The sequence below is a fragment of the Empidonax traillii genome, unplaced genomic scaffold, assembly GCF_003031625.1.
Source record: "Empidonax traillii isolate 1590-97213 ecotype Southwest subspecies unplaced genomic scaffold, ASM303162v1 scaffold19:size3308961, whole genome shotgun sequence".
NCBI classification, from domain to species: Eukaryota; Metazoa; Chordata; class Aves; order Passeriformes; family Tyrannidae; genus Empidonax; species Empidonax traillii.
Genome location: NW_020955212.1, coordinates 1670648 through 1697144, shown reverse-complemented (window position 1 = coordinate 1697144; position 26497 = coordinate 1670648). Strand labels below are relative to the sequence as shown.

General features: G+C 38.6%; 1 protein-coding gene across 1 annotated transcript; it reads right to left on the bottom strand.

Moving 5' to 3' along the window:
• Positions 1–271: 271 nt before the first annotated feature.
• DYNC1LI1 (dynein cytoplasmic 1 light intermediate chain 1) lies at positions 272–26465 on the bottom strand. Its single transcript, XM_027897641.1, has 13 exons — positions 26240–26465; positions 25864–25937; positions 15057–15173; positions 13345–13575; positions 9901–10070; positions 8646–8739; positions 6931–7066; positions 6447–6558; positions 4983–5042; positions 4812–4856; positions 3787–3907; positions 3463–3621; positions 272–1217 (listed from the first exon to the last, which is right to left on the bottom strand). Exons 1-13 carry the CDS (start codon positions 26407–26409, stop codon positions 1105–1107), a joined length of 1602 nt encoding a protein of 533 aa, XP_027753442.1. The 5' UTR covers positions 26410–26465; the 3' UTR covers positions 272–1104.
• Positions 26466–26497: the final 32 nt, after the last annotated feature.

Below are 26497 nucleotides of genomic sequence, written 5' to 3'. Positions count from 1 at the left end.
GTCATCAGCAGGATCCTTAGTGTAATTAGTGAGGTTTTAAAACACATTGCAGCAGAAACCACCCAAGTAGGATAAGTTAGTTTTACTTCTAGGAGCAAACAGTGCAGACTTATCCCCTTCCTTCTGAAACAATGTTTTAAGGAAGTTTAAATATCTGCCAGTGATAATATTCACTGAGAGATAAAAATATAAACGTATGTTTTAAGATGTTTTACACCACATCCTTATATTTAACTGTAAACAAACAAGAACACCATGGCTTCAATGAAAGTTATTTAAATTTGAATGCAGAGAATACTTTATTAACTGATTACAGTTTTGATGACCAATTTTTAAACCATAAGTAGTGTGGGAAACATAGTGGGGGACATTAAGGCCAAGCCATATATATATAGACAAATCTGGATACTGATAATCTGTACATTTAACCTCTGCTTTTTCTTTATACATCTTTTATTCAGTGTCTGAAATTAATCAAAGAGGAAAAATCCAAAAGAACTGGCCACCAATTTAGTCTTATATCTGGAGTTTTTGCATGGGTTTTTGAACGCAGTGTAAATCTCAGTGGAGATCAAACAGATTTTTTTTTTTTAACCATACTCCCAATTAAGTGTTCAAGTATAACTGGAGTTTGTTGTTGTTACAGACTTGTGCAATTTTTTTTCTTTCAAAAACTAGCAATAGATCTCTCATGTAGAGGTTAATCTACTTAAGATACCATTAAACTTAGCTAACAGATTGGGAAATCAATATAAATTAAGTGCCTGTGGTGTGTCTCAGTTTTCCTGCTCTAAGCAACCCCTATCACTTAAGTGGACATACTTCCAATTGTACAGAATTACACTGACTTTTCAACAAAACCCAGAAAAAAATTAATTTACTATTCTTGCACCGTGAGCAGTGCTCCTATACAACGTGATAACCGTTTCCCATTTGTACAACTCCCTTTTGTAAAGTTGGGCAACACATATGAAAGGAAGACAGACATCAATTGTTTGTGTTCTGAAAGAGATTTCAGTTCTTTAGTTCCAGTCACTGAAGGAAGAGGCAGAGGCAAGTTTGAATTATCCCAGAAAACTGAACAATTGGTTTTATTTGGTGTCTTCAAGATGCTTCACCTTCTGTGGGAGATGTAGATGATGTAGGAGAGACCATTTCAGGTTTTCGTGAAATTCTGTCCAATTCTGCCTGAACATCTGTTAAAACTGGCTTCTGACCTACAAAAGAAATGCGTAATATTCAAGTCATGTTTATGGAAGTCATATAGTATCTTTAATTCTCAAATCAGAAAAATCCTAAAAATTGTTACCACATGCTTTGGGTGCAGAGTAAAGGCACAAGGCCAAAACCCAAAAGAAACAGAAAGGAAACAGTAAAAGTCACATCCTTTAATATTCCCAATTTCCTCAAAGAAACTTCCATAATTATATATTGTCAGTATAAGAAGAGTCAAAGTATAAAATACAAAAAAAGTTTATTAAGGTCAGCAGTCGTGACTACTTCTATGCAATTTTCCGTATAGGTATTTTAAATAATTCTGGATGTAAATCAGGGGTTCCACCAAGCCCAGTAAAGCCAGTTCTGCATACTTTGTCAGCATAAACATGACACCACTGCTCACAGGTGCACACAGACCTGCAGATGGCAAATCCTTTTCTCCCCTCACCCACTTGCCTCCTCCCTAACTTGGAACAGCACAAACATTTGTGCAGTCACATTCAGATCTAATTCAAGCTTAAAACACACAATTTTCCCCCCACTCCTTTAACTCTTACTTCCCACTCTAGGTTTCTATCTTGCTATGTTGTATCACAAGGATGGAGGAGACAATATGGGAAAACAGAATATTAGAGTCTAATGCCATGACAAGTGTCCATATTTATCTTGGGCTGTAAGGGAATGTTCTGATACAGATGTAGTTTTTTTTAGCAGTGTCCCAGCACCCTTTCTCAGGATGCAAATTAACAGAATTACCGACAAAGGTAATTTTAGCCAGATATACTATGCTGCTCTTCAAATCATTTAACAAAAGCTAATGCTGTATCAGAATCAAAGCAGATAATATTCCAATTATTAAGCAGAGAAATTTCCCACAACTGCTGAGGGAAAAGTAATTGTCAAATCCCAAACTGCTCTTTTAACAGCCAAGTTTCAGATTTGAAGAGAGTGCCATAGATACCACTAAATACAAGACAGCAAATACTGAGGAAGGTGAGGAGGCCACATCTAAGCCAAATGTATGCGTTGTATTTATGGTAATTGCTTAAAAGCATAGCCCTTTGCAACATTCAACTGGCTACACCCTAACTCTAATTTTGTTGCATATTAGGAAATTTCTGAGAACAGTTTTGCTCCTTAATGTTTCAGTTTTGTTCTTGAAGTTTCTGCCATGGCCCCGGACACAACACTTTTCTGGAGTGCCTATCTCCGTTTGCCTGACATCACCCAAACCTGCTGCCCAGCCACTCCCCACAGCATTTTTCAGTGGGTGCTCTCTGCACCTCATATTGCATCAGCTGCATTTGTTTGAATAATCTCCACACACTGTTCAAACTGGCACTGCTGACTTTGCCTACAGCAGATTAGGAAGTACTCAAACTTCGCTTTGCCAGCTGAGCTTTGCATTTAAAAAAGGGAAGTGCATACATGTAGGAAAGAAACCCAAAGAGGGTCAATCTACACAAAGTGTTTGTGGGAAATGTTTTCTTCTCTTTTACTGCATGAAAGTAAACACTAATGTCAAATATCAATGAAACACAAGCATTCTCCCCTAAGAGCTGCATTACTAACCTCTGGGGAACCAGGGAGGGAAGGTGCCTGTGCATGTATATTCTCAAGTAACACAGAAACATTTTAAATTGGAATAGCAAGAAGCACCAGAGTAGTCCTGCATCTAGCTTTAGCACAGTCACTACTAAACATTTCTAGATTAATACTAATTGTTAATCACATCATGTAATGTTAAAATAAAGTACGTATTTTACAGGCTGTCACCAAACTCAATCAAAGCATTCATCACATCAGAGCTAGAACAGTAGAAGAAAATTTAAAGATATTTTAACACTGACAGTATTGTTAAAAAAATCAACTTGAGATTTAGTCCTAATCTACCTGAATAATATTACAAGTGGCTTATAGCATATTACTGGGATGGTGGGAACAAAGGAAAAAACTAAGAACTCCTGTAGACACAATTCATGCTTAAAAAGCTACATGACAAAAAAAGGTTTCTTTGCTCTTCTGAGAGCCATAAAAAGGAAACGCTAAACTGCTGTGACAACCGAAGCAAAAAGCCATATAAAATATAAAAGCATATATATAAAGCATTTGTATGTATACACACACACACACATGTAAAGCATTCAGTTAAATAGTGAATTTTCATACTTCTGATGAACTATACTAACAGGAATGATCCACCACTTAACTTGGATTGAGTAGATCTTTTGTCATTATTCATACCTGACTTTTTTGCTGATGGTGCTAAGTTGCTGCCAGCACCTCCAGTGCCACCTCCTCCTGGACTGCCACCAACACCACCAGGGCCACCAGGAGAACCAGTTTTCTTGCTCAGGAGACTGTTGAAGAAGTTAGCCAGGACTCCTTCAGATGTAGCTCCAGCTACAAAGAGAAAGGAAAAAAAAACACAACACAAAACCAACTCAGATTTTTTAAGTAAATACTGATTCAGTGTGTTCATCAATCTAAAAAAGCATATTAAAGAAAGCAGGCAAAGCAGCTATTTTACTTCCCCAGATGTATTTGTACCCTCTTAAGAAAAGGTACCTTTCATATTGGGATCAATTTTCTTTGACCCAGTAGGGATAGGTGTAACACTGGCAACGTTTGATGTTACAGATCTATTTGGTGTCCTAGGAGATCCACCAGGAACTCTTGGTGAGGCATCCTATTAAAAAACAAACAAACAAAACAACCCAAAAGCAAAATGTAAGCATTTATGAAATGAAGTGTTTTGTTATTCTCACAGCTCCTGAGCTTTTCTTTTAAATGTAGTATCTCACACAACTGAAACGATGCAGGATTAGATTTTGCTGATTGTGTGTTTTTTCATGTTCATGTAACATTCTTAAAACTACTAATTTTACTGCAACTAAAGCACTGATGAAACTTTTCATTTTACCCCAATGAGAAAATTGAAAATCCATCTGTTACTCAGTACCCTAATGAAAACTGCACCAATTAGATCACTGAGGAGCTACATCAAATTTCACAAAAAAGACAACACGCAGCACCAACACTGCAGAAAGGACTAAATGCAGCCCAGGAGAAAGAGCATTATTCATTACTTCAAGATAGTAAGTCATGTTTCTAGTTCATCTAAAGAGGTAAAGCTACCTTTGTAAGATCACAAGCTCCCCATTTCAACTTGTGTTGCCTTTCAGTTATTTTATTTGTGTTTTAAATGTAGATGATAGTTCTCATTTGTCCTTAATTTTATGCCGGTCTTAATATTCCTAGAATGATGGTGCCAAATTTAGGACTTGAAGCTCACCAAGGCAATTCAGCCAGCATAGTTTGCTCCTTGGCACACTCTTGGGACAGAAAGTAGAGTAAACTAACTGCTTAGATGCACTCTAACGTATGAAAAGGAAAGCCACGTCATTTAGCCCTTGCTGTCAATACAAGTTGTCGTGAAGTGTCATAATTTTAGGGCACTATACGATGAGACATTAAATACTATGTAGTTTAAGACAATTAGATCAAAGAATATTTGATAGTGCAGTTAAAAGCAACCCTCTAAATATATGAGTAATTTTCATGTGATGATATTTAAAATTTTTATTACTAACCACTGGCCTTCCTGCAGCAGTAGGTGGTTGCTTCGCCAACTGTGACTGCAAAAAAACAAACATACACATGAAGTGTTAGATATTACAGTGACTAAGAACACAACCCAAAATCTGTATTGGGAGTGTTGTTAAATGAAATGCTGGCTTCTTGTTTCATAGACAGAAAGTTACCTGCTGCTTCATAAGAAACACTTGGTCATCTTCTGCTACGATTTCTTTTTCATGAACAAACTGCAATACAAAAACATGAACATAATTTTGACTGAAAGAAAGGTATTTCTTTTTATATCTCCTCCTTAATATGGCCAAAGCATTCCATAATGAAGTACATGTATAAAATACTATGATGACTACATATCACATTTTCCATATTTAAGACTGCTGCCTCATGATTCCATTTAAACTACGTTAATTAGAAGTGAAATAGAGGTATCATTAACTCCTTTGACCTGGCAGGCATAAATCTCTAGACGGATTCGTAGAAAGACCCATTAAAAAGTTCATTAAAGTGTTCAGTAAAAGAGGAATGAGGTAAATTGTTGCAGGGCACATTCAGGGCTCTGAAGATGAGTAAAAAACAATTCATGGATGCTCACACTCTGCATCATTCTCATGTCTCCTTTAATCTATTGAGGCCTCCCTTTAACATTATAGGTAACTAAGGCCAACACGACCCTTCACCTGCATTGTGTTAGACTATTGGTATATTAACTGCACACAGATATCTCCCTGGACACAGATCCCAGTCCAGTGCATCAAATTGCAAGCACTCTTCCTCCCAAACAAGCTCATCAAAAAGTTTGCCCAAACAAGCATGGCAAATATCAATATAAAAAGTTTACAATCCAGGCCTGAAGTTTACGAGTAGGAAAAAGAAAATATTGTCAGTTTTACTTTCCTTGGACACCTCTTTAACACATATACCTTGACTTTTTCCCTAAAGATTGCAGAAATGACATAGTATTATTTTTCTCAGCTAACATAATTCCCACTTGGAAATACCATCAGTCACAAAAATCCTAGTTATGTTAGAGAAAAAGCCATAGAAATATTTGCCTTCAATAACTTCTGTATGCATGGGGTCCACTGTTGCTGGCATTTTGTTCAAGAACCTCATTTATGTTTACAGGTAGTTCTGTCATAGCCTTTTGTTAAATAGTACGAGAGAAAACATACTGAACATATGGAGAACCTGTTTTCACATGTTTATTTTTGATTTTACACTGTCTCAAGCTTTCTGATTTTAAATACTGCAATAGAAACAGAAGGCATTACAAAGTTATGAGCAACTCAGAGCAAAATGGAATGTTCTTAAAAAACACTAACTCAATCTGACAAACAGGAAAATTCAGGCTTTTCAATACCAAATACATATTAAAAGCAAAACAATATATTTGTAGTCTTGAACAATGTAATAACGGCAGAAAAGGTGCAATCTCAAGAAAAGCTATAAAATACATTTTTTTTTTTTTTTTGATAACTAAAGAACTTTAAGAACAAAACAAGAAAACTGCCCATGGGGTTTACCATACTTACTATAAGCTGGAAGCACAGTCTCAGTGAAAGAGAAACAATAAAAAAACTGACAGGGAAATAAACAGCAAAGAAGCTGAATGCCAAAACATCTCAATTTACCTTTCTGACTGGTGGTTTTGTTATGATATCTTCAAAACTGTCGTCTGCTTTTAGTGTCTGAAAGTTCTCGTGCAATATTCCTATCTTCTTGTCATTATCCCAACCTGCAGGACTAGAGAAAGGATTATTTGGCTTAAAATTCTATTGTTACTCCAGGCTATTCAGGTACACACTCCTGAACAGCACAGAAGTGAAAGCCAGGAAAGCTGTCACAGCTCCCATTCTCCTGTGCAAGTGAGCCATTGATTAGTACAAGGAGGCAGAGACTGGTTCACCTCAGCAGAGAAGAGGAAAATCTCTGGGTTTAACATTTCCCTCTGGGGCAATGAAATCTTGATCCACTGGCACTCACCAAACTCCAACTCATGAGAATGTTAAATGGAACTTTAAAAAGCATAAACCAAAAAAGGCTCTAAATGCTGCCTTACAGTATTGCACAGATACATTTTGTAGTCATGGACACGTAATAATGCCAGTAACTTACATAAATACTGCATCCTTTTCCACAACAACAGCTGGAACATTGAAAGGAAATCCATACAACTTCTGGACTATATATTTATACACTAAGTCAATGTTTTTGTTTTCTTTTACTGAAGTGTAAATAAGTGCTGCCCCATCTGAATAAACATGTTAAAGAAAACTTAGTTTAGTGGCTAGTAAGAGATAATAAAGTAACCTTTAAACTATGAAAAAGGGTCATCTACTTCATAGAATTTAGAGCAGAAATACAAAGCCAAATTGGTCAACCCACTTCCAATGCTTAATTTTTGAAATAAGCTTGAAGTAATTTAAATATTTCTTTCTGTCTGCATTTGATTCAGGCCAATTCAGCTACTGATTTTCAAGTTAAGTAGAGGCTCTTCTCACTTTCAAAGCCCACAATGGTTTCACTGTGATGCCTTTAAAACAGTCTTCTGCTTTTAGTGACCAAAAATTTTCATGCCACGTCCTTATATCTTGTCATTATCCCACCCTGCAACACAGTCACAGCAACATTAACATTAGTAGCTTCAAAAATGCCAAAGATCTTCCACTTTCTCACTTTTTAAATTAGGGAAGCAAGTTCTTACATTATACAGTGGTCTGCTTTTGAATGAAATGAAGGCAAACGAGTTGTATTTGTATACAAGTTACTAAAAGACCAAAAGAGTGCTTAGTATTCTGGCATGGCTCAGTATCAAATTAACACATCTTATGCACAAGATTATTAAAAGAGCAATTTTTACTTTAAGATTATAAAAATACCAACCCCCCCTAATTTATTTCTACATGCTTGCAATTCAGATTCTACAAGGAAGTTATATAATGGGGGTCTGATTCCCATTCAGTGAAGTTTAGATCAGAATTTCAAGTTGTACATGGCATATAGACTCATGAGGCTAATCCCTATCAATATTTTGCATTTTTCCTCCACCCACTAGAGTTATTACAATTACCCATAATCCCATTTTAAAAAATTAGGTCTTGCAAGCCAGTTGAAGGAAGTGCCGTTTAAACTGAGGTCTCTGGTTCTTGGACTAAATTTTCCATCTGTCTCTGCTGTCTCTCCAATAGCATTTGAACTTGCCTTTACCACAGCACAAAGGATGACACAATGTAGGCGTGTTACTGGCATCTAAAATCTAGATCTCAGCCTGTCTAGCTGACTAAACAACACTAAACAATATTTCTCTTTATTATTTCTGTGTCTACACTTCTTTAAAAATATGAAATTTAAAAGTAATTCTGTGCATTGTCTGTGCACCTTGCCTACAGCAATTCACACACTTCTTTCCTTCCCTCAGAACCTCATCCTGTGAAATTACAGAACACAGAGGAGACTGCATATTTGGGAAAATAACAAGCCTTATGTACATCTGGAGCAATATCATACTTAAATGAATTATCTTTTTATTTTAGGGAGCTCGTCAGTTAAAATGTGCTGTTTTGTGAACTGACTTCTAAACATGGAAATGGAGGCAAGTAAAGAAATTCATGGTAAGGGGACGTGCTAGAGACTCTTGCAGCTCTGTAATAAAATAAAACGGAAAGGTTTAATTCAACACTGGCTGTAGGTGCAGCTGAAGCAGACTGCCAGCTACAGTAAAGGAGTTGCATCCTACTTTGGTACAGATGAAGACACTCTTTTAAGCTTGTCATAATTAATATGAAGATATAATTGAGTCATAATCATATTTGTGATGTGTTAAAGGATACACTGTAAGCAAAACCGTCTGATATGTGACTGAATGAAGTCAAAGTGTTCATCTCTGTAGTCATGCTCTTTTTCCAGAACACTGATGGCATCACACTGTCAAAATAAACACAAAATTAATATACCACTTCCAGGCACCTGCTGAAATAGCAGTGCTGCTACACATCCAGTTTACAAGGGGAAAGTGAGATGGAGTGGGGAGGGGTAGTGCAGAGGAAAACAAAAACCTGCTGAGATACTTTAGAAGCATAATTAAATGTTCTCGTTTTTAATAATATATAACTTGATGTACATAAACTGTGGTCAGAATTAACTAGGGAGTTAAAGTGATTGGCATTTTTCAGTCACTCCCCCTCCCCAATCCAATGCAATAACTCAAAGTCTCTGTTGAAAACTTACCCACTAAACGACATTATCATTTTTACCCAATGTTTTTTTCACACATTGTAGTACTACAAGATAGTGTTTTTAATCCAGTTACTAACTAGTCCTTTGCAAAGGGAGGCAAAAGCAAGGAATGTGGAAGCAGAAAGAGAAAACAAGGTGTGGGGAGAAGAATAACAGAGCTGGTGAGAAAGAAGGTGCTGCTCAAATGAGAGGGTCAGTCTTCCAGTGAAGGAACAGCACATGCATCAGAAGGTTTATGCCTTCACTGTGGGCTGGCAGAAGCTGCAGATGCTTACTGCCAGTGAGAACTGAAGAGCCAGGGGAGAAAAATCAACAGAAACAGCCACAGGAGAACCATGCCATTGTTTTCTTTAGATTAAGAATATGGTTACATATCTAACAGAAATAGAAACAGATCACAAACACCCTAAGAACTGAGGAAAGTTAATAGAGCAGCACTTTACTAACTGTAACTCTCAAATATGTTCATCTTCAGAAAAAAAAAAAAGGAAATATTAAAAAAAACTTATCAAACACTATGTTCAGACAAAGGAGGACTGTGGAAATCAAGTGGAGTTCTAGTTGCTTATTGACTAGCTCACTTCTGTGAGCAAAACCAGATCTGAGGGTTTTGATCTACTTGAAAACCGCATAGTAGAACTTTAGGAAAAGGTAATTAGTAGAACTAAAGGAAAAGATAATTCCAAAATAACATGCAATGAGAGGTTGCAGAAAACAACCAATCTTCAACATTAAACAAAGAATTTTTCAAGAAGCTATTCAGAATAACTTAACCACATGCTTCCCTCCCCAATTCCACAACTGACAGAGTTGATTAAATATGCAAAAAACCTAAAACGTGAAACAAACCTTTGTACAAACTACTACTACTGGAATGCCTAAGTTACATGTTAGTGTATCTGCACCCAGGGGTAAAATCACACTGTCATCTTTGTCTTCCTGTAATGAAGTATTTCTTCTCTGTGGAGAAGCTGGAAAATCCTCGCCTGGTTCTATATATTCCTGGAAGTCTCTTACCACTGAAAGTAAAAAAAGTTATATTAAAACATCAGCTACTTCATTATTTCAACAATGATTTCCACTGCCATTCATCTCTAGCACTGTTGATTGCATAGTAACTCTGCATCTTTGTGTTGAAAAAATGGAGCACGCACCTAGTGCTGACTAGTTGTTTGCTCTGTGCAGCACAGGAGAGAACTGGCAAATCTGAGATCTGCTGGACTGGCAGCCAGAAGAACATGATCTGATAAAACTGTCCATAAGGACAACATGAAATCATGCTTATTTTATCGTTGTAGAACCAATAGGCAGGTGCTATTAATGACTACAGTTTCACCTGTTTCCTGAAAGACATAAGTTTCCTTCCATTCTTCTTGGCAAAATTAATGGAACAGTTTGTCAGAATAAACGGAATTAAGCCTAACACATACTGCTTAGCTGCTACCTATACCAGGTTTTATCTACAAACCCTTTGTCCATTCTTCACTCTTAAAACAGTGAATCTACAGTAGTAATAACCAAAAAAGAACAGAACACACACACACTATTTATTAACTAGCTTTATAATTAGTTATTGGCATATTAAATATTTGGTATACTTTTTAAAATAGATCAGATGTTACTTTAAAATTTAGCAGGGAGGGTAGGTCAGAATGTAAGTTTCTATTTTCTAATTCTTGTCGCAACTGTCTGGTCATGTTCCACTGCACACACCCAAGCCTCTCATTACACAGCCACTTACTATTCCTACAGTCAGGGATGCAATCTTAGGCATAAAATGTCTGTATCTTTCACATCACGTCCTGTTTCACGCAGCAGACACAGGATTCTACCAAACCGAACCAAACCACTGATTACTATTCCATCCTCATTCAGCAAAAGAAGTCAGGAAGCAAGGCAGTTCAGCTGCATCACGCACAGAGGGGCAGTTTACCTACCCTTGTAAATTCTCACTTTTTTGTCCTGATTTATGCTAACCCACTGCTACCTTCACTAGACTGACTAAAGCCCTTCAAATTAATACCTAGAAAAGCATTTGTGGAATTAACAGAGCAAGGCTTACTTCAACACCCTAGAGAAAAAAGTATATTAGGTCAAGATTGTTCAATTTTTATGCAGCTGAGTTCATCATAACAAAAAGCACGTGCACTGATTATAATCTCTCCTTGAACAGTCAACTTGGGCTCTTATTCAGGGACTGCTGCTACTTCAGCCTGGTCTGAGAGCCTTCCAAATCAACTGAATGTGTTTTAAACCCAGAGTCCTCACCAAGATATGCCAGTCACTCAACGTCTTTTCTGCACAGTATCCTGTCTGTTCTGGGAAAATTGCATAAAATAAAAATCTCACTACCCCAGTGGTAATACCAGTCCTCCAGTGAATTCCTAAAATTCCCACTGTATGATCATAACATACTAATCTTTATGTAAGTACAGAAAACAGTAAAAAGGAGGATTGATTTAGTGTATCACACCTCAAAGACTGTGAAATACAATCTTAGGTCTTGTGTCTTTAGAGACACAATTTCATTAGTCACAGATTAATGCAGTAAAGAGAGAGAGGGCTATTGCAACCCTTCACACACATATCCCCTAATATCTTTCCATATGAGTTCTAGTTCTCCCAGGATCTGTCTCTGAGAGAAGCTAAGCTGCTACAACAGGAAGACAAACACAGCAGCATATCTCCAGAAAACTACACACACAAACCCTCAGCAGATTTCAGCCTTGTTAGCAAGTTGAACCAGCTCTCAGGAGCACTGAGCCTGACACAAGAATAAAGTAGGACCATGTAGCCAAAAGTCAGGCAAGCACGACTCCTCCCTGCTCCTTTTGGCAGTGTCAAGCTCCTGCCTGCCTAGCAACCCATGAAGCCACATCACAAGAGGATCAAAACAAAAACAGCTTCCAGTCACATCTGGACTGTGTCCAGGGCTTCTGTTATAACCAATGTGCAGACTATCAGTATCTGTAAGAATGAGACCAGATGATAAAAGAACAAAACAACAGAAAAAACTAAATGAGTAGCATTTTTTTTCTTGACTTGCCTCATGGCTTACACAGTTTCTGGATTTTGTACAGTTTTGCTACTCTGTTCACTCAGTCAGTAAGGAAGCAAAACTACCAGCTACACATTTTTGGTAGCAGAGATATTGCATCCTCACTGCTTCCATCCAGCAAAATCCTATCCTCAAACTGCGTGTTAGGATGTTTAATACACATACACGCACTTCACTCCTAAAAACCAAAACAGAACCCACATCCAAATGAGCTCAGCTCCCTCCTAAAAAAATTCTTCTCGAGGAAGATATGATTCTCAAGGATACTTCCCTTAAAAGAATTTCTCTGTTAAAAGGATAAACAAAACAACCAATCTTCCCCCTTCCTCCTCATTCCAAAGTATCTACAACCATCGCCTTAGAGTTTATCACAGCACAGCTACAACCTGCATTCCTAAAACAGCTATTCAGCAATCTGGCACTCAGATGCTTAAGAACATACCAGTTACAGAGTGACTTCAGACTTACAGAGTTTAATCATCCTATTTGATCTTAACACACAGCTTTCTCAAATGCTTTTCCTTGTAGTAATTCACCAAGAGATGAATGGGACTCATATTTTATTACCCCAAGGGAAATACACTTGTGTAACACGGAGCCATAACGTTAGCAAGTTCAGGCAGATAGTTTAAGGAATTCTGAAATATTTTTGTGTTCTGCACATTTAAAACTAAAAAAAGTCACTGACAGAGCTATATCCTATCCATGCCAAAACAAACATACAGATGTGTTAATGTCAGTAACAACTATGATAAAAATCTTCAAGTAGAAAGGGCCCAGGCATAGCCATGTTGTCATGAACTCTCTCAACATTAACACTTTTGGCAGGCACAGAACAAGTTCCAGAGTCTCTGAGTAATTACAGGAACCATTATGAAGCGGATGTAGTGACCTATCTCTTAAATAAATTAATAAATTGAAAAATTGAAAAATTAAAGCTAAGGATTTTTTTCCTTGGAGAATCTCATCTACAAAAATATGTCAAATGCAAGATTGTCATTTCAGCTGTGTTCATTCTGAATGCTTTTCCCCCCTAAATTGTTATTCTGTTAGAAAGAAGTACTAGTATTGTTCATATAGCTACTTGAGACTTATCTGAAGCTCAACTGGCTTGATAACTCCTAATTTTAAGTTACGTTTCCAAAGAATGAAAAAGACTGCAGTGGAGAGATTAAATGGTGCAGAAAGCATTAAGCATATTTAAATGGATTCCTATGTATTTGCAGAATACTCACACTTTTGTTCCATTTCTTTCATTTCTTCAGGAGGAATTTTTAACTTGTCAATATGTTCTCTTACAACACTTGCCCATTTTTGTAAAGAATCCAGTGCAGTCCAAGGTCTAGACATGTCTACTACCAACATAATTAGAGTGTCCTTTAGAGAGGTCGCCTCCATTGCAAATTTAAGAAGACCTTTGTGATACAGGTCACCATCCAAAATCCATACATTACACCTTGTTTGGTCTACAGAAAAAAAGGAAAAACATTTCATGAGATTTACTTGAAACACACCACTACAAAATGGCTATTAAATCTTCTTTAGACATGTAAAATACAAGGAAGAAAGCAGATGACATATTTTTATCAGTCAATTGAACATACATAACATCACAGAAAACTGCAGCTTGTGGAGACAAGCTCCTCCTCTTCCAGACCTTGAAGTTTAATGGCTGATAACTGAAGATTTTAAATACATCATCTGAAAGGGAGAGATAGTTCAACATTTCAAAAATAGTTCTTCACCTTTTTAGAGAGGGAAAAGGTTTTCTTCAAGATGCAGCTTAGAAGAGCAGAACTGGGTAAACTCACTCATCCCTTTTCAGCCCTCGGTCTGCTCAGCTCTCAAGGGCTGCCATCTCCCCTTCAAAACTCCAACGTGATATGCCTACACAACTCTCAAACTACAGAACATACCTCGGCCATTCAAAAAACTGAATAACTGCAAGTTTTTAATGACTGAGATGAACTAGAAGTTATTCTTCCAATTTGTGAAAATGCAATCACCATACAAATAGACCATCCCACTGCCTTCTTCCCCCCTCACACCCCCCCCCCAAAATCACCATATTCCAATATTCACAAACACTTCTGCAGTTAATGAGGAGCTGTTGATTCAAAATTAAGGGGCTTAACAGAATTACATTTTGCCTTCAGGTAAGTTTTTATCACTTGTTACAGAAGTTTGATTTAGATCAAATTCCCAATACTCTTAAACCTGGTTTCAAGTCACCTTTGATATCAGTAGCCAGGCATGAAAGTCAGAAAAGTAGATGATTTCATATCCACACTCCTCTCCAAAAAAAAAAAGAGGCCAACTTCTTCTGGTTCTTCTTCTACACATATTTGTTCTTATACTATTGACAAGAATTCCTATTTTTCCCTAAAGCTTCCAGTATATCCTTATTCACACCCTGTAACTCCAGGTAATTGGATCTTAAACAGGATCTTAAACATAGTTTTTACTTTCTAGCCATGCCTTCACCCAAACTTTTGGGTTTTCTTGCTGTTTGTTTTTTACAACTCCCTTAGCATCGTGCACATTTTCTCACCCACCAATCCATGGCAGTAACCCTGCAGACTCCATGCCACCAAGACAAAGGTTTCTCTGCAAGTTCATGGTAACTACTTGCTATAGTAATTGAAATGGAAGATAGGAGCCTGGGCATCTTTTCCTCTAGGCCTGAGGAACGTACATCCATTCAGAATGTTGCAGTTAAGTCTGCTTCTCTGGTGTTTTCTTTTCAGCCTTCTCTTTTGGCAAGTTCTTCTCCTCCTCTGCCACTTAAGTGGTCATTCATGGTATCTACTAAGGGAATTACACTGACAAACTTCCTCACAATACAAATCCCTTCTGGCCTAACCTGGACTCCTTCAAATGATAAAGACACAAAATCATCCCACTATATTATCACTGTGTTAATCACTTGAATATATCACAAACTTACCATCTCGGTCTTCATCATGCACATTTAAATACAAGTATTCCATTCCTCTTCCTTTTTTGTATTCCTCTATTCCTTGGATTTTTCCTATTAAGCTAGTTTTACCTGCTCCATCTTCACCTGCAGAGACAGAAGTAAGGCAGCACTCAATCTTTAATCACTGTTACATATTAAAACCCACCTGGGGCAATAAGGAAATCATATCCTAACACTGAAGTTTTGAAATATAGCAGGTTTTGCCCAAGTCACCCATCTGTCCTAAGTGCATGTCTCAGCTTCAAATCTTATTTCTAGTTACTGATAAATGCAATTATGCCACTAACTATCCTGTCTGAAATAGGCTCTTACACCCATCTTTAAAAGGCTCTGTTAAGGAGTGGTTAAACACCTCAACCAATTTCAGTCTTTCAACTACAGCCAAAGCAGTAGCAAAGTTTTTCTAAAGTAGTTTCTAAGCTCCTCTTACAGTCAGAAGAACATGATTTAGAACTCCCTCATATCAAACAGCACACAACACCAGGCTGAGTAAGGCAAATCTGTTTCCTTAGCTCTTATGGGTTGGGGTCTTTGAATATTTTCTCTGTTACAGGTCTCAAGAAACCTGAAGAAGAGATGACAAACAATAAGCCACACTGCCTTACACTACACCTGTGTGTATTTGGGTAGCATAGAGGAACAAGCCTGAAATCCAGATCCATTCACTCCTATTCTCTTCCCTCCAAAAGGAGCTCAGGTAACCAGTGAACCTTAGAGCACATGCACAATGTAAACACCTCAACTACTACCAGAGACTCTTCTCAAAAAACCTTATTTCTGGTCATATGTCCCACAGTTGGAAAACTTCACATGCAGTTTTTCCAGTTTGAAGGAATAATTAAGTTGAATTTGGACACAAAGCAGGGGTTTGCCACTCTAATTTGCAGTATGATGAGTATGTAACAATTAGACATTAGAAAATTCTTGAAACTCACAGGCTACAAAATTAGGATTATTCCCAGGTCCCTAAGAGGCACCTTATGAGTTTTATGTCAAACACAACATTTTTTTCCCAAGTGTCTCCTGTACAGGGAGAGTATAAACAAGTATAAACATTTGCTTTCAACCACATAACAAAGAGGAAAGTTCAAGGGCAGTAATTTTCACTGCTAAACATAATGATGTTTTTTCCCTTTAGGGGGAACTGACCATGACCTTATAGACAATACTATGGCTAAATTAAAAACACTATAGAAAAAAACACTGGGAAGAGCAGAAGAATTATACTTTGATAGACCAATTTTGAATTTGCTTAACATATCATTCCTAAGGTTACCACATGAAGTCTTCAATTTAGATGTATGTTTTATTTTCATATTTCACTAACAGTCTAGAAAACTTTAGACAGCTGACTTTAGGGAGTCCAGGGGATTTTACTCAATTGAATGAAAAAGCTATTTAAAATAAAATATATTTTTTAAAATAGAAAAAAGAGAGAAATAAGACCAGAACTGAAGTTTAAAGTCTAGCTTAGACAAGTTAGGTGGACAATTAGGTTGTATCAATTAAACTTTTTCATAATTGAGGGTTCATTTGTGAGTTTCTTAACCATATTATATATATCATGACATACAATCACAGCTATAATTAAATAGTTTTAAATAACTATTGAAAAGCACCGCTATTTTCTGTTCATACATCAAGCTTTTCCTCTTGTAAGAAGATTCAATAAAATGAAAATTCTGACAAAGAAGTGAAGAGTTCAACCTTCATCAGCAGAGATGAATTACAATTCCTCCTCTGCTTTCACCCAAGTACTTATCCAAGCTTCTTAAAATTGTCATCTAAAAACAACTGGAAAGAGTTTATTAGCTGCTACTCTGACGTGTTATGAAGCTACTTTAACTTCTGCCAACAACGTCTGTATGATTCATTGTGCTATTTTACCTTTTTGAACAGGCAGCTTCAATTAATCTGCGCCAGCAGAAGGCTGAACAGGTAAGACAAACCAAAATTATTCCTTTTAATGAGGGGTTGCACTTAACAGTGTTCTTAGTTTCTCAGAACAGCTAAGTTCTGACTCCCAGCTAAGTGTTCTTGTATACCGGTTTGTTTCACACAGATGGCAATAAAGATTTCAGCTTGCTTGCACTGGGAAAGTTTAATGCCTTCTGCAAAGCATATCTGCCAGTTCTTGGCAAAAGCAGCTGCAACAAGTCTGCATAACTGCAGGTGTTTTTTTAAAGTTCTACACCTGACAAAAGACACACTTAAGCAGTCTAAAACATGCTTATACAGATGCTAATAGCTATGCAACTATTGTTTGAAAGTGCTCACGCTAAACAATATAGGGAAACTCAAAATATACATCCCCCAAGCCTCTTACTTATCACAGCTCTGTGTTAGGTCATTTTCTCTCCACCCTCGTACTTTCAAATGCCTAAAGTAAACTGGAGTTCAATATTGTTAAAATTACTTCCTCCCCTAGACTGGAAGAAATTTTATCAGTACAGTGTAAGATGAGTCGATGTAAAGTTAGTACCTCTGGACATGTATGCACACACAGTAGAGTCATTCCAGTCTTCCATCACAGAATTACCTAAATTTAATCTGTTCCATGAAGAGGACTGTCTGCTCCCTTCTCATTAACAAATATCCACCCATTTCAGAACCCCAAGGTCAGGTAGGTGGATCACTGACACACATAACGGTATTTGTACGAGTCACTGCATGCAGAGAGCAGTGCTTGTCTCTCACTAGAAAGCCAGAATAATGCACTAGTGAAGTTTGAAGGGATTGGTACTACTTTCATTATTTACTCAGGTAAAGGAAGAGAATAGTACAGTTTGCAGAGGATGTAAGAGAAACCAGAAGATCTGTGGAGAAAAAGGTTAGAAGCAACACTGACAAGTGGTGCAAAACAAGTTAGCAGTGCATAAACTAACAAGTTTACAAACAGGATGACCCACTTGCAAGGGTGCAAGACAGCTGCCTAGCCAAATGTGCTCAATTCCATAGGAGATCCAGAGCTCTTGACATATTTAAGCCAAATTAGAGCCCAAACCTTTTCAGTATTACTGAAAAAGCTGTCAGAAAGTAAAACCAGAACCATCGTAAATGATATAAGGACTTCCTCCTTTTTGCCCAAACAATTGATCATAAAAAGTGAGGAAAAGATAACTGTCTTGGCCAAGAGAATCATAATTGAATAGTTTGGGTTGGAAGGGACCTCTAAAGTCATCTAGTCCAACCCCCCCACTAGTCTATCCCAACGTGCTAAGACTTGAGGTTTCATCTGCCTCTACTTTCTCTACATTTAATACGTTGAATATACCTTCTAAAACTGTGGACACTCCAAATGTATTTGCATCGTTGTTACTTTTTCCAACCTGAGACTTCAATATAAAACACTTGAACAGTCACCACACTTTGAATATACCAAGTTATGCTAGTAAAGAGAAGCAGTAGGATTTTGCTTTGTAGCTACTCTTCATCAAGAATATTAAAATACAAATCAATCCTAAACCAGCGCTTATCTAAAACTCCTAAGTAGTTACCAAAAATCCAATTATCAAATGAATTCTAAGTTCATGAAATGCTAACTCTTAAGACTTCTCAGAACGCAAACATTTTACTATAATATCTTTAGTGTGCACAGAAGGTTCCCTCCCTAAGGAGGGGGAAATATTTGTAAGGAAATTAAAGTCTATTAGCCATTCAAGGTTTGATGGATAATGTGCAGCATAATAATGCTTTGAATCCTACCAGGGACATATATAAAAGTATATATGCTTTGAAAAAAAGCCCAATAAGAACACATACATACACATATACTATATGGCATTTGATATTACAAACTTTAACACATTTAAGCATATTTATCTTTGTTTGTTGTCTCTGGATATCTCTAAAATATCTAAAAAATAATGCTGCTTAGTTTCAGACAAAGCTAAAATATATTCCCTAGGCTTAAACATCAACGCATACTAATATTATGAAGCAGAAGGTTTTTTTTTTAAAGTGCTACTGAAGGAATACATAAAACAGAGCCTTATGTACCCTCAAAAAGAGTTACCATCATCCTCCACTTCCTTTCAAGATTCTAAGATGGAAAATCCTCTAGCTTCTTGATTTCTAACTGTGGGATTATTGAATTAATTATTGACTTCTGTACACAAACTTACTGAGCAAAACATTTCTGACACAATTTTCAATAAGGAATTTCAAGGTGGGATAAAAATCAGGCAGATTTTGCAAACAACACAAAAGGTCTTCCTTCTGCAGAGTAAATACCAAAGAACTAAAATGTCCCATTACATCAAACTGGACTCACACACTAATATTACAGTGAGGAAACAGAAGTGATGCTTCTACCAAGCAATGCTATGCACCAAAGCTGAGCACAAGTAAAAGCGAATCAACAGATTTAATTTTGCAGAAAAGTCAGGATAGGAAGCAGCTGAAACAAAGCCAACCCAATCTACTTATGCACAGTATTTAACCATCTTGTTAACAAAATGGGAAGTCTTCTACTCAACTAAATGAAAGCTGTTGCATTTTTATGCCCACACATCACTGAGAGTTCGGGGTTGTAGAAGCTCCTCTGTCCAAGGTGCTACTCTGTCCACAAAACAGTTTGACAACATCCTTGTTGCTGCCCTCAAACATATAGGAAACTGTAGTAATACGAACCCTTTCCAGCCTCCTCCCTGCTCACTACTCCAGGCAAAACGCATGTTTACTGAGCAGAAAATCAAGTCTCACTAAATGTTCTGCTACAAAACAGAATTTAGCAGAATGGTCCCCCCAGACAGGAAGGATGGGCAATGAGGTGAATGAACTGCCTTTTGCCAGTGCAGGCAAGCAGGCACTTATCTACGTACTGCTACACAAACTGTTCAGCCATAAACTATCACATTAGAGAGAACTTAGGCTCTAATACAGAACTTCTTCAAACTTTAGAGTACACATATTAAAATATCCAGAATAATTACTACTTCTGCTATTTCCACATTTCTTTTTTCCTTTTAGAAAATTAAAATAGATTTTCACTTGTTGTAAAACAAGACACTTCTTACTTCTCACAGAAGTCTGTACATGAAAGAGCAATCAGTGTGTTATCTCCAGGACAGACATAAGTTTTGACTTTTTATTTCAATTGTTTTCCCACTGAGATTAAAATATGTTACAGCAAAGGAGTATAAAGTGAACATTTCTTTTGTGTCACCAGTATTGATGGTCTGTCCCTCTTCGATCTAGAGCTTTGATTTTTTTTTTCAACAGCTCTTGGAAAAAACCCTGGATGCACTTAATTTTTTGTAATCTATAATCCTACCGGTGCCTCAATGGGAGTTGGTTTGTTTGCCTTTCAAACCAATCAATTAAAATTCAGCTTTATATGAGAATTATACAACTCATCTCTAAAAAAAAAAAAAAAAACAAACAAACAAAAAAACCAACAACCAAAAAACATGTTCAAGGCCAAACAAAACTAGAAATGGTCCTAATTAACACCTTCTGCACACCCCACACCCCTAAGCATATTTTTGTGAATTAGCTTCACACTTTTTACAGTGTAAAAGACACCTTCTGGGCAGAACGATTTAGAACATCTCATACCTGTAACATAAAATATTGAATATTTTTATTAATAGAAAAACATCCACCTTGCTTAAATGTGATAGAACAAAACCATCAAGTCTAAACATGAGTTATTGAGCAGGTCCAAGATGCCATCCCAGAATACCAGAGGAATCACTACTCTACACCACGTGGAATGACTGAACCCTGGCACAGTGGTGTAGAGACGTAACCCTCTTCTTCCTACTAGAACCAAGCACGTGGGTACTACAGCTATTTTCAAGATAAAGTACTTCTCACAAGCTAATAACTGCTTTTTCTACAGCTGCATATCAGTGAAAGAGGCTTGTTCATACATTCTGTACTAATTGAAGAATGTCTTTTGCAGAACAAGACCAAAATAATTAGGGTAAGCCAAATTTAGTTTGCTTTCAAAGAACCAAAGAACAAAATAAACTATGAGATGATGAAATCCTTCTGTCAATCCCTCAAAGCAACATGGAAGTTCACAATAAATAAGTCATACCAAGCCTTCACATAACTTGCCACTAAATTATCATTTACTTATTGGATAAAAAGTTTCTCCTCCTCCAAGTTTGTTTTGCACTGTCAGGTCACTTTCTCCTCACATATGATTTTTCTGGTATCTTTGTGGCATCAAAAAATTATATAACTTCCCTGAGGAGCACCTTAATTGCACTTCTGCATTTCAACATGATATAGAGCAGATTGTAGACAGCTCCTCCAACACGTCCTTTTGCCAAGTCCTGCACCAGAAGAACCCAGGGCCTGACTGTGGAAACACGCACAGCAGAAACAGTGTTACTTATGCTTGGAGAGATCCACAGTCAGAAAGCCAAATGTTGCAGAGAATTCCATAGTGAATATGAACAGCATCCACCTCTAAAACAAGCCTTTTCCTTTAACATAGCAGGAAGTCATCTAGTGTATTTTACCCAGGTTCACTGCTAAAATAGAATAATCCCATCTTACTATCCAAGGGAGACCTTTATTGGTACTGCTGCCACTAAACTGCCTGGAAAAACAGAAGCACAATTCCTTTCACTGTTCTTCACCATTGAAGCTATTTCAGAGACAGATCCAGTAACCAGCAGCATCTCTGGCAATGATGAGACAAACTAAAATAAATGCAATTCAAGGATTTCAGAATTTCCCATGCTGTTTTAAGTGAGTTTTACTACACAGCATTTGTGTAATTCTGACTTTTTGGAAGGGTATTAAAGCTGGAAGGACATTATGAAGAAGTACTACTTAATTCTAAAAAAATCTAGCTACAAAACAAGCAACTAGAATTTTATCTAGGTCAGTGCCCCATCAAAACAATTGACACTTTAGGAGTATAACTGCTGACTGAAACAAAACTTGACTACATTTGGAAGGCTTTCATTGCCAGCAGAAGGTGAAGAAGTTGCAATAAGAGGAGGAAAACAAGCTCTCTCAACACTATGGAATTAAGAAATGTTTGAGATTAACAACATGGACAGTTATGAACAAGCCCATCAGTTATACTGATAAACTGATCACAATGAAAATCTCAGGTGTTTGAATAGGAAAAAATAAAATGGAAAACTAATTTTTTTAGCATTGAGTACAAATTTACGTAAGAATATTTTACATACTCTCATGACAGTTTGCTGTATTGGAACTTCAGAAGTTCACTATATTTCAAGGGTCTGCTAAAAGAGCGAGCTCAAAGATCCAAATAGGCCTGGTCCTGAGAAGTCAGATGTCTGGGGGTAAAGAGAAAATGTGGACACAAAACAGCTGAACACTCAGTGCCCACTAAACTCAAAGCCTTTAGCATCAAGTGGAGTAAAATGCATAAAGAAAACCAAAATGCTAGCGATTCAGCAGAAGCATAAGTGTGCAATACAAGATGCAGAGTCAGGTGTACACGTGTCACTGGATGGTTTGAAATTGCTAGAATCCTGTGCCCCAGAGAAAGAGGAATGTATGAAATACAAAGCCAGACAGAAAACAACTACTCCATTCACTTGCCAGCTGTGAGCCTGTTTTCTGGTGCATCCTGGAATGACTTGGAACATTACTGCTCGAATGCATGCTGCAGTTTATTGGATAAATGATTAGTTTGGGTCTCTGAACCCAAGTCTCCACACATTTTATAGCACTATGGATTCCATCCATGATCTGCAATGGTGACTTGTCAGCTACTCCCTCTACTCCACTCGCTGGTTAAAATATATTAGAAAGGGAATGAACAAGATTGCTCCCAGTTATAAGCATCAGCCTTCTCATCGCACTCAACGAAAAGCATCTCCTACAACCAACTACCTTTATTACACAAGGGAGCAGAAGAGACAGTCCAGGAGAAAAAAAAAAAAACAAACAAAAAACACTCTCTTTCAGTTATTAGCAAAAAGTAGCTAAAAATGTCAATGAAAGCAGCCTCCTTACCAAGGCAGGGACATCTTATATTTTCTGCTGGTATAGTTTGCTAAATGAGGTAGCTATGGTCACTATGACACAACTGCCTAGGAATGAGACCATAAGTGACTTACATAAAGTTTATGAAAGCTTGTGTTTTCATTATTTGTTCATACAAGAAGAGAAAAATGCTTTCATGCTACATGTGGTGCCAATCAGAGTGTAAAGTCTTCACAGAAAAAGTTATTGAAAAACTGTCTGCAAGTGAAACAATTTTTGAGGACTAAAACTGTGAGTTAATTAATATTTAGCTGATATTGAGCAAGGGATTATCAATATTATATGTTAACCTTCACTTTGTGAAACTGTGTGCCATATCTAGAGATTAACATTTAGTATTCCAGTTTCCTTTAGTTATTGCTGTGATATGTCAAACTGCTTTCCAGGTTCTTACAAATGAGATGTTAACATAGCTAAAAACAAATACTGAAACAGCAGAATTAGCATGCCAGGTTCCCAGAACAACTAGGCATACAAATGTATGCACTGTTTGAAAAATATAAATGCTGTAGGCAAATTAGAAAACCTGTCCTAGCAAACAAAAGAACACTACGTGGTGGGTTTTTCCGGTTGGCTTTTCGGGGTGGGGGAGCGGGATGTTGAAAGCTTAGGGAATTCTTTTTAAATGCAGATTGTAATGAAAATCAGCACTAATTTGTTACTATGTATCATGTTTCAGCTGGTAAGTTTTGACCAATATGACTACTTATACAGCAAATATTTGTCTGCCACAAAATGCATGAAAAGCATCAAGACTTTGGTCAGCTTTACAACTTCTGCTTAAAACTGTTGAAAGCATAATGAAACTGAAAATAATCTGGGCAAGAAAATAATCAGGCAAAAAGTGATCTGTATTAATAAGTTCATAAAAAACTTTCAAAAAGGAACAAAGCTTGAACACAGAGGAAATGTGAGATAACAGAAAAATTGCAAACACACAGCTCAAGAACCCAAATAGACAGAACTTCACACACTGAATCTGTCCAATACAGAACATGTAAGTTCTCTCCTTTTTCTCTGCCAGTGTGCTTCAGACACAGCATCATGACTTGCAAGTCATGAAACACAATTTCTAAGAAGGAATCAGAATTTCTTCTACAAACCTGCATATCTTTAAAAAAATGCATGTTGAAAATAGAAAAAAAGAAAGTATTACATTAAGTCATTCTAGAAACTCTACATAAATGGTAAAAAAGACATTTTGAATATCACAAATTAAATGAGCTTTTGGAAACATCCTATGGTGCCTTCTCTAGCTCTGAAGGAAGCAGTCTCCAGTTATTGAGTACTAAGGATTACCTGACTACGAGGAGAGAAAAAACAGAGTGTAACCTTCTTGACAAGAATCGCAGCTTGAAGAAGAATCTTTCAACTTCAACAAGGACAATCATCCATTTTAGGTTCAAAGTATCACACGAAAAGCTTTGAATCATTATGAAATCTTTCCTTTCTTTACTACTACTAGAACTTCCAATCTCAGTATCTTACTTAATTACATAACATAAAAAGTAACAAATTAAAGGGGAGTGAGTCTTGTAAAAGCTTCACTAGACCATCCTGTGGTCCCTGCACAGTCTTCTAAGTCAGTTTTAAGTCACCACTCAGCTTATCAAAACAGGAAGAAAAGGATCACAGTGATTGCTTTAGGATTAGGGAGGGGGAAAAAACCCTTAACTTGAAAAACCTCAAAAGACTATAAACCACAAGACTATGCAGAATTATAGTGTGCATAGAGTCTGCATGAAAATCTTACTCAGTTTTAACCATGTTTCCAAATAGTAACACAGAGTTCTTTCAGGGGACAGGGAGGTTGGCAAAGGAGTGGAAGAATCAGCTGGTTTTAAATTGGATTCCTTATGTTGTCTACTGGTAATACTATTTAATAGTCTTTCGGGAAAGAAAACCAACAACAAAGCAACAAAACCCAAAAAACCATCCCACTAATAATAACAGCAACAATATATTCATACACACATGAATATGATGCTGGGAGCACCCATTTCTTCTCTCCCCGTCCCCGAAATTTTTAATTTTGACGTATCATTTATCTTCTTTCTCTCAACAGTGAATGGCAGCTGGGTCTCTCATTATCGCCTTATCAAAGTCCCCTTCCGTAACTCCTCGCCCCGGCCAGGTTGGACTAAGGCACTGGGTGGAGATAAGCGGGCAGCAGCCGGCGATGCCGCCGCGCCGCTCGCCGATGCTGCCGCTGCGGCCACGCCGGGTGCGAGTGGGCAGGGCAGAGCCGGCACAGCCAGCACGCCCATACGGCCTCCCCGCCCTCCGGCCCACGGCAGCACCGTCACTGACACCATCGGGGCCACGGAAGCAGTTTTTGTGTCCGCATGACACACCGCCAGGACCGGCAAAGCGGCACCGCTGGCTCGAGCGGGGGAGGTTTCAGGGCCCGCACGCCCCCCGAAACCAGCACTCGTGGGGGAAAAAGACAATAAAAGCTCCCCATCTGAGCCATCTAAACCTAAGGAACCAGGGTGGGGGATGGACAGCGAGGGTATTATGGCGGGGTACCTACGATGAGGGGCGTATCTAAAGCATCTCTGGATATTGCATATCCAAAATGAAGCCAAGTCATGCAAGGGAAGAAGGGAGAGGGTTAAGACAGCACCTTGCCACCCACCAAACCCCCCCTCCCCTTGGGGCGCTAAACAAGGGAAGCTCCAGAGAGGGCTCAGGAGCCTGTGTGCGGCGCGGATAGGAGAGGGATCGGGATGCTTTTCTCAGCCTGTGTGCGCCGGGGATGGGAGAGGAATCAGGATGCTTTCCTCACCCAGCAGGAGGACGTTCTTCCCCGAAGGCAGCTTAGAGCGGGAGCGCGTGGACACCTCGCTGAGGATGCAGGACCTGGCGTGGAGAGACGACACCGCTTAGGAGGGGGCTCCCGCTTCCTCCCGGTCCCCACCCTCGCCATCGCCCAGGGAGGGGGGGATAAGGCGCGGGGGGCAGGGCAGGAGTTGCCACTGCCAAGGGGAGGTGCCCCCCGCCCCCCCCCCAGCTCAGTGACCGAGCGGGACTGAGCGCCAGCGGGAGGGGGGGATTATCCAGCCCCCCTTCCCTCGCCGCCCGCAGGGCACGGAGCCGCTGAGGGCGGCGGCGCCCAGCGCGCCCGGGTCCGCGGCCGCGGGGCGGGGCGGGAGGGCGCTCACCAGAGGTTCTGCCCATCGTCCTCATCGGCGCCCGCCCGCAGCTCCGCGTTGTTGTTGTTGGTCGTGGCCGCAGAGGCGGCGGACGAAGCCGAAGGAAAGCCGGCAACCGAGGCGAGCCCGGAAGAAGCAGAGGAGCCGAAGGAGCCGGCTCTCCCCACCGCCGCCGCCATCTTCGCTGCTGCCTCCTCCTCCCTGCCCGGCCCCGCCGCCTCCCCGGGACGCGGAGCGGGCGGCGGCGCCGCGCCGGCGGGAACCCGG

Coding starts and splice junctions, on each gene's coding strand:
- DYNC1LI1 (XM_027897641.1), bottom strand. CDS start 26,409: ATGGCGGCGGCGGTGGGGAGAGCCGGCTCCTTCGGCTCCTCTGCTTCT. Junction 7,067..8,645: donor CAGACGGTTTTGCTTACAGT/GTATCCTTTAAC, acceptor ATGTTTATTCAG/ATGGGGCAGCACTTATTTAC. Junction 3,908..4,811: donor CTGCTGCAGGAAGGCCAGTG/GTTAGTAATAAA, acceptor GTTTTTTAATAG/GATGCCTCACCAAGAGTTCC.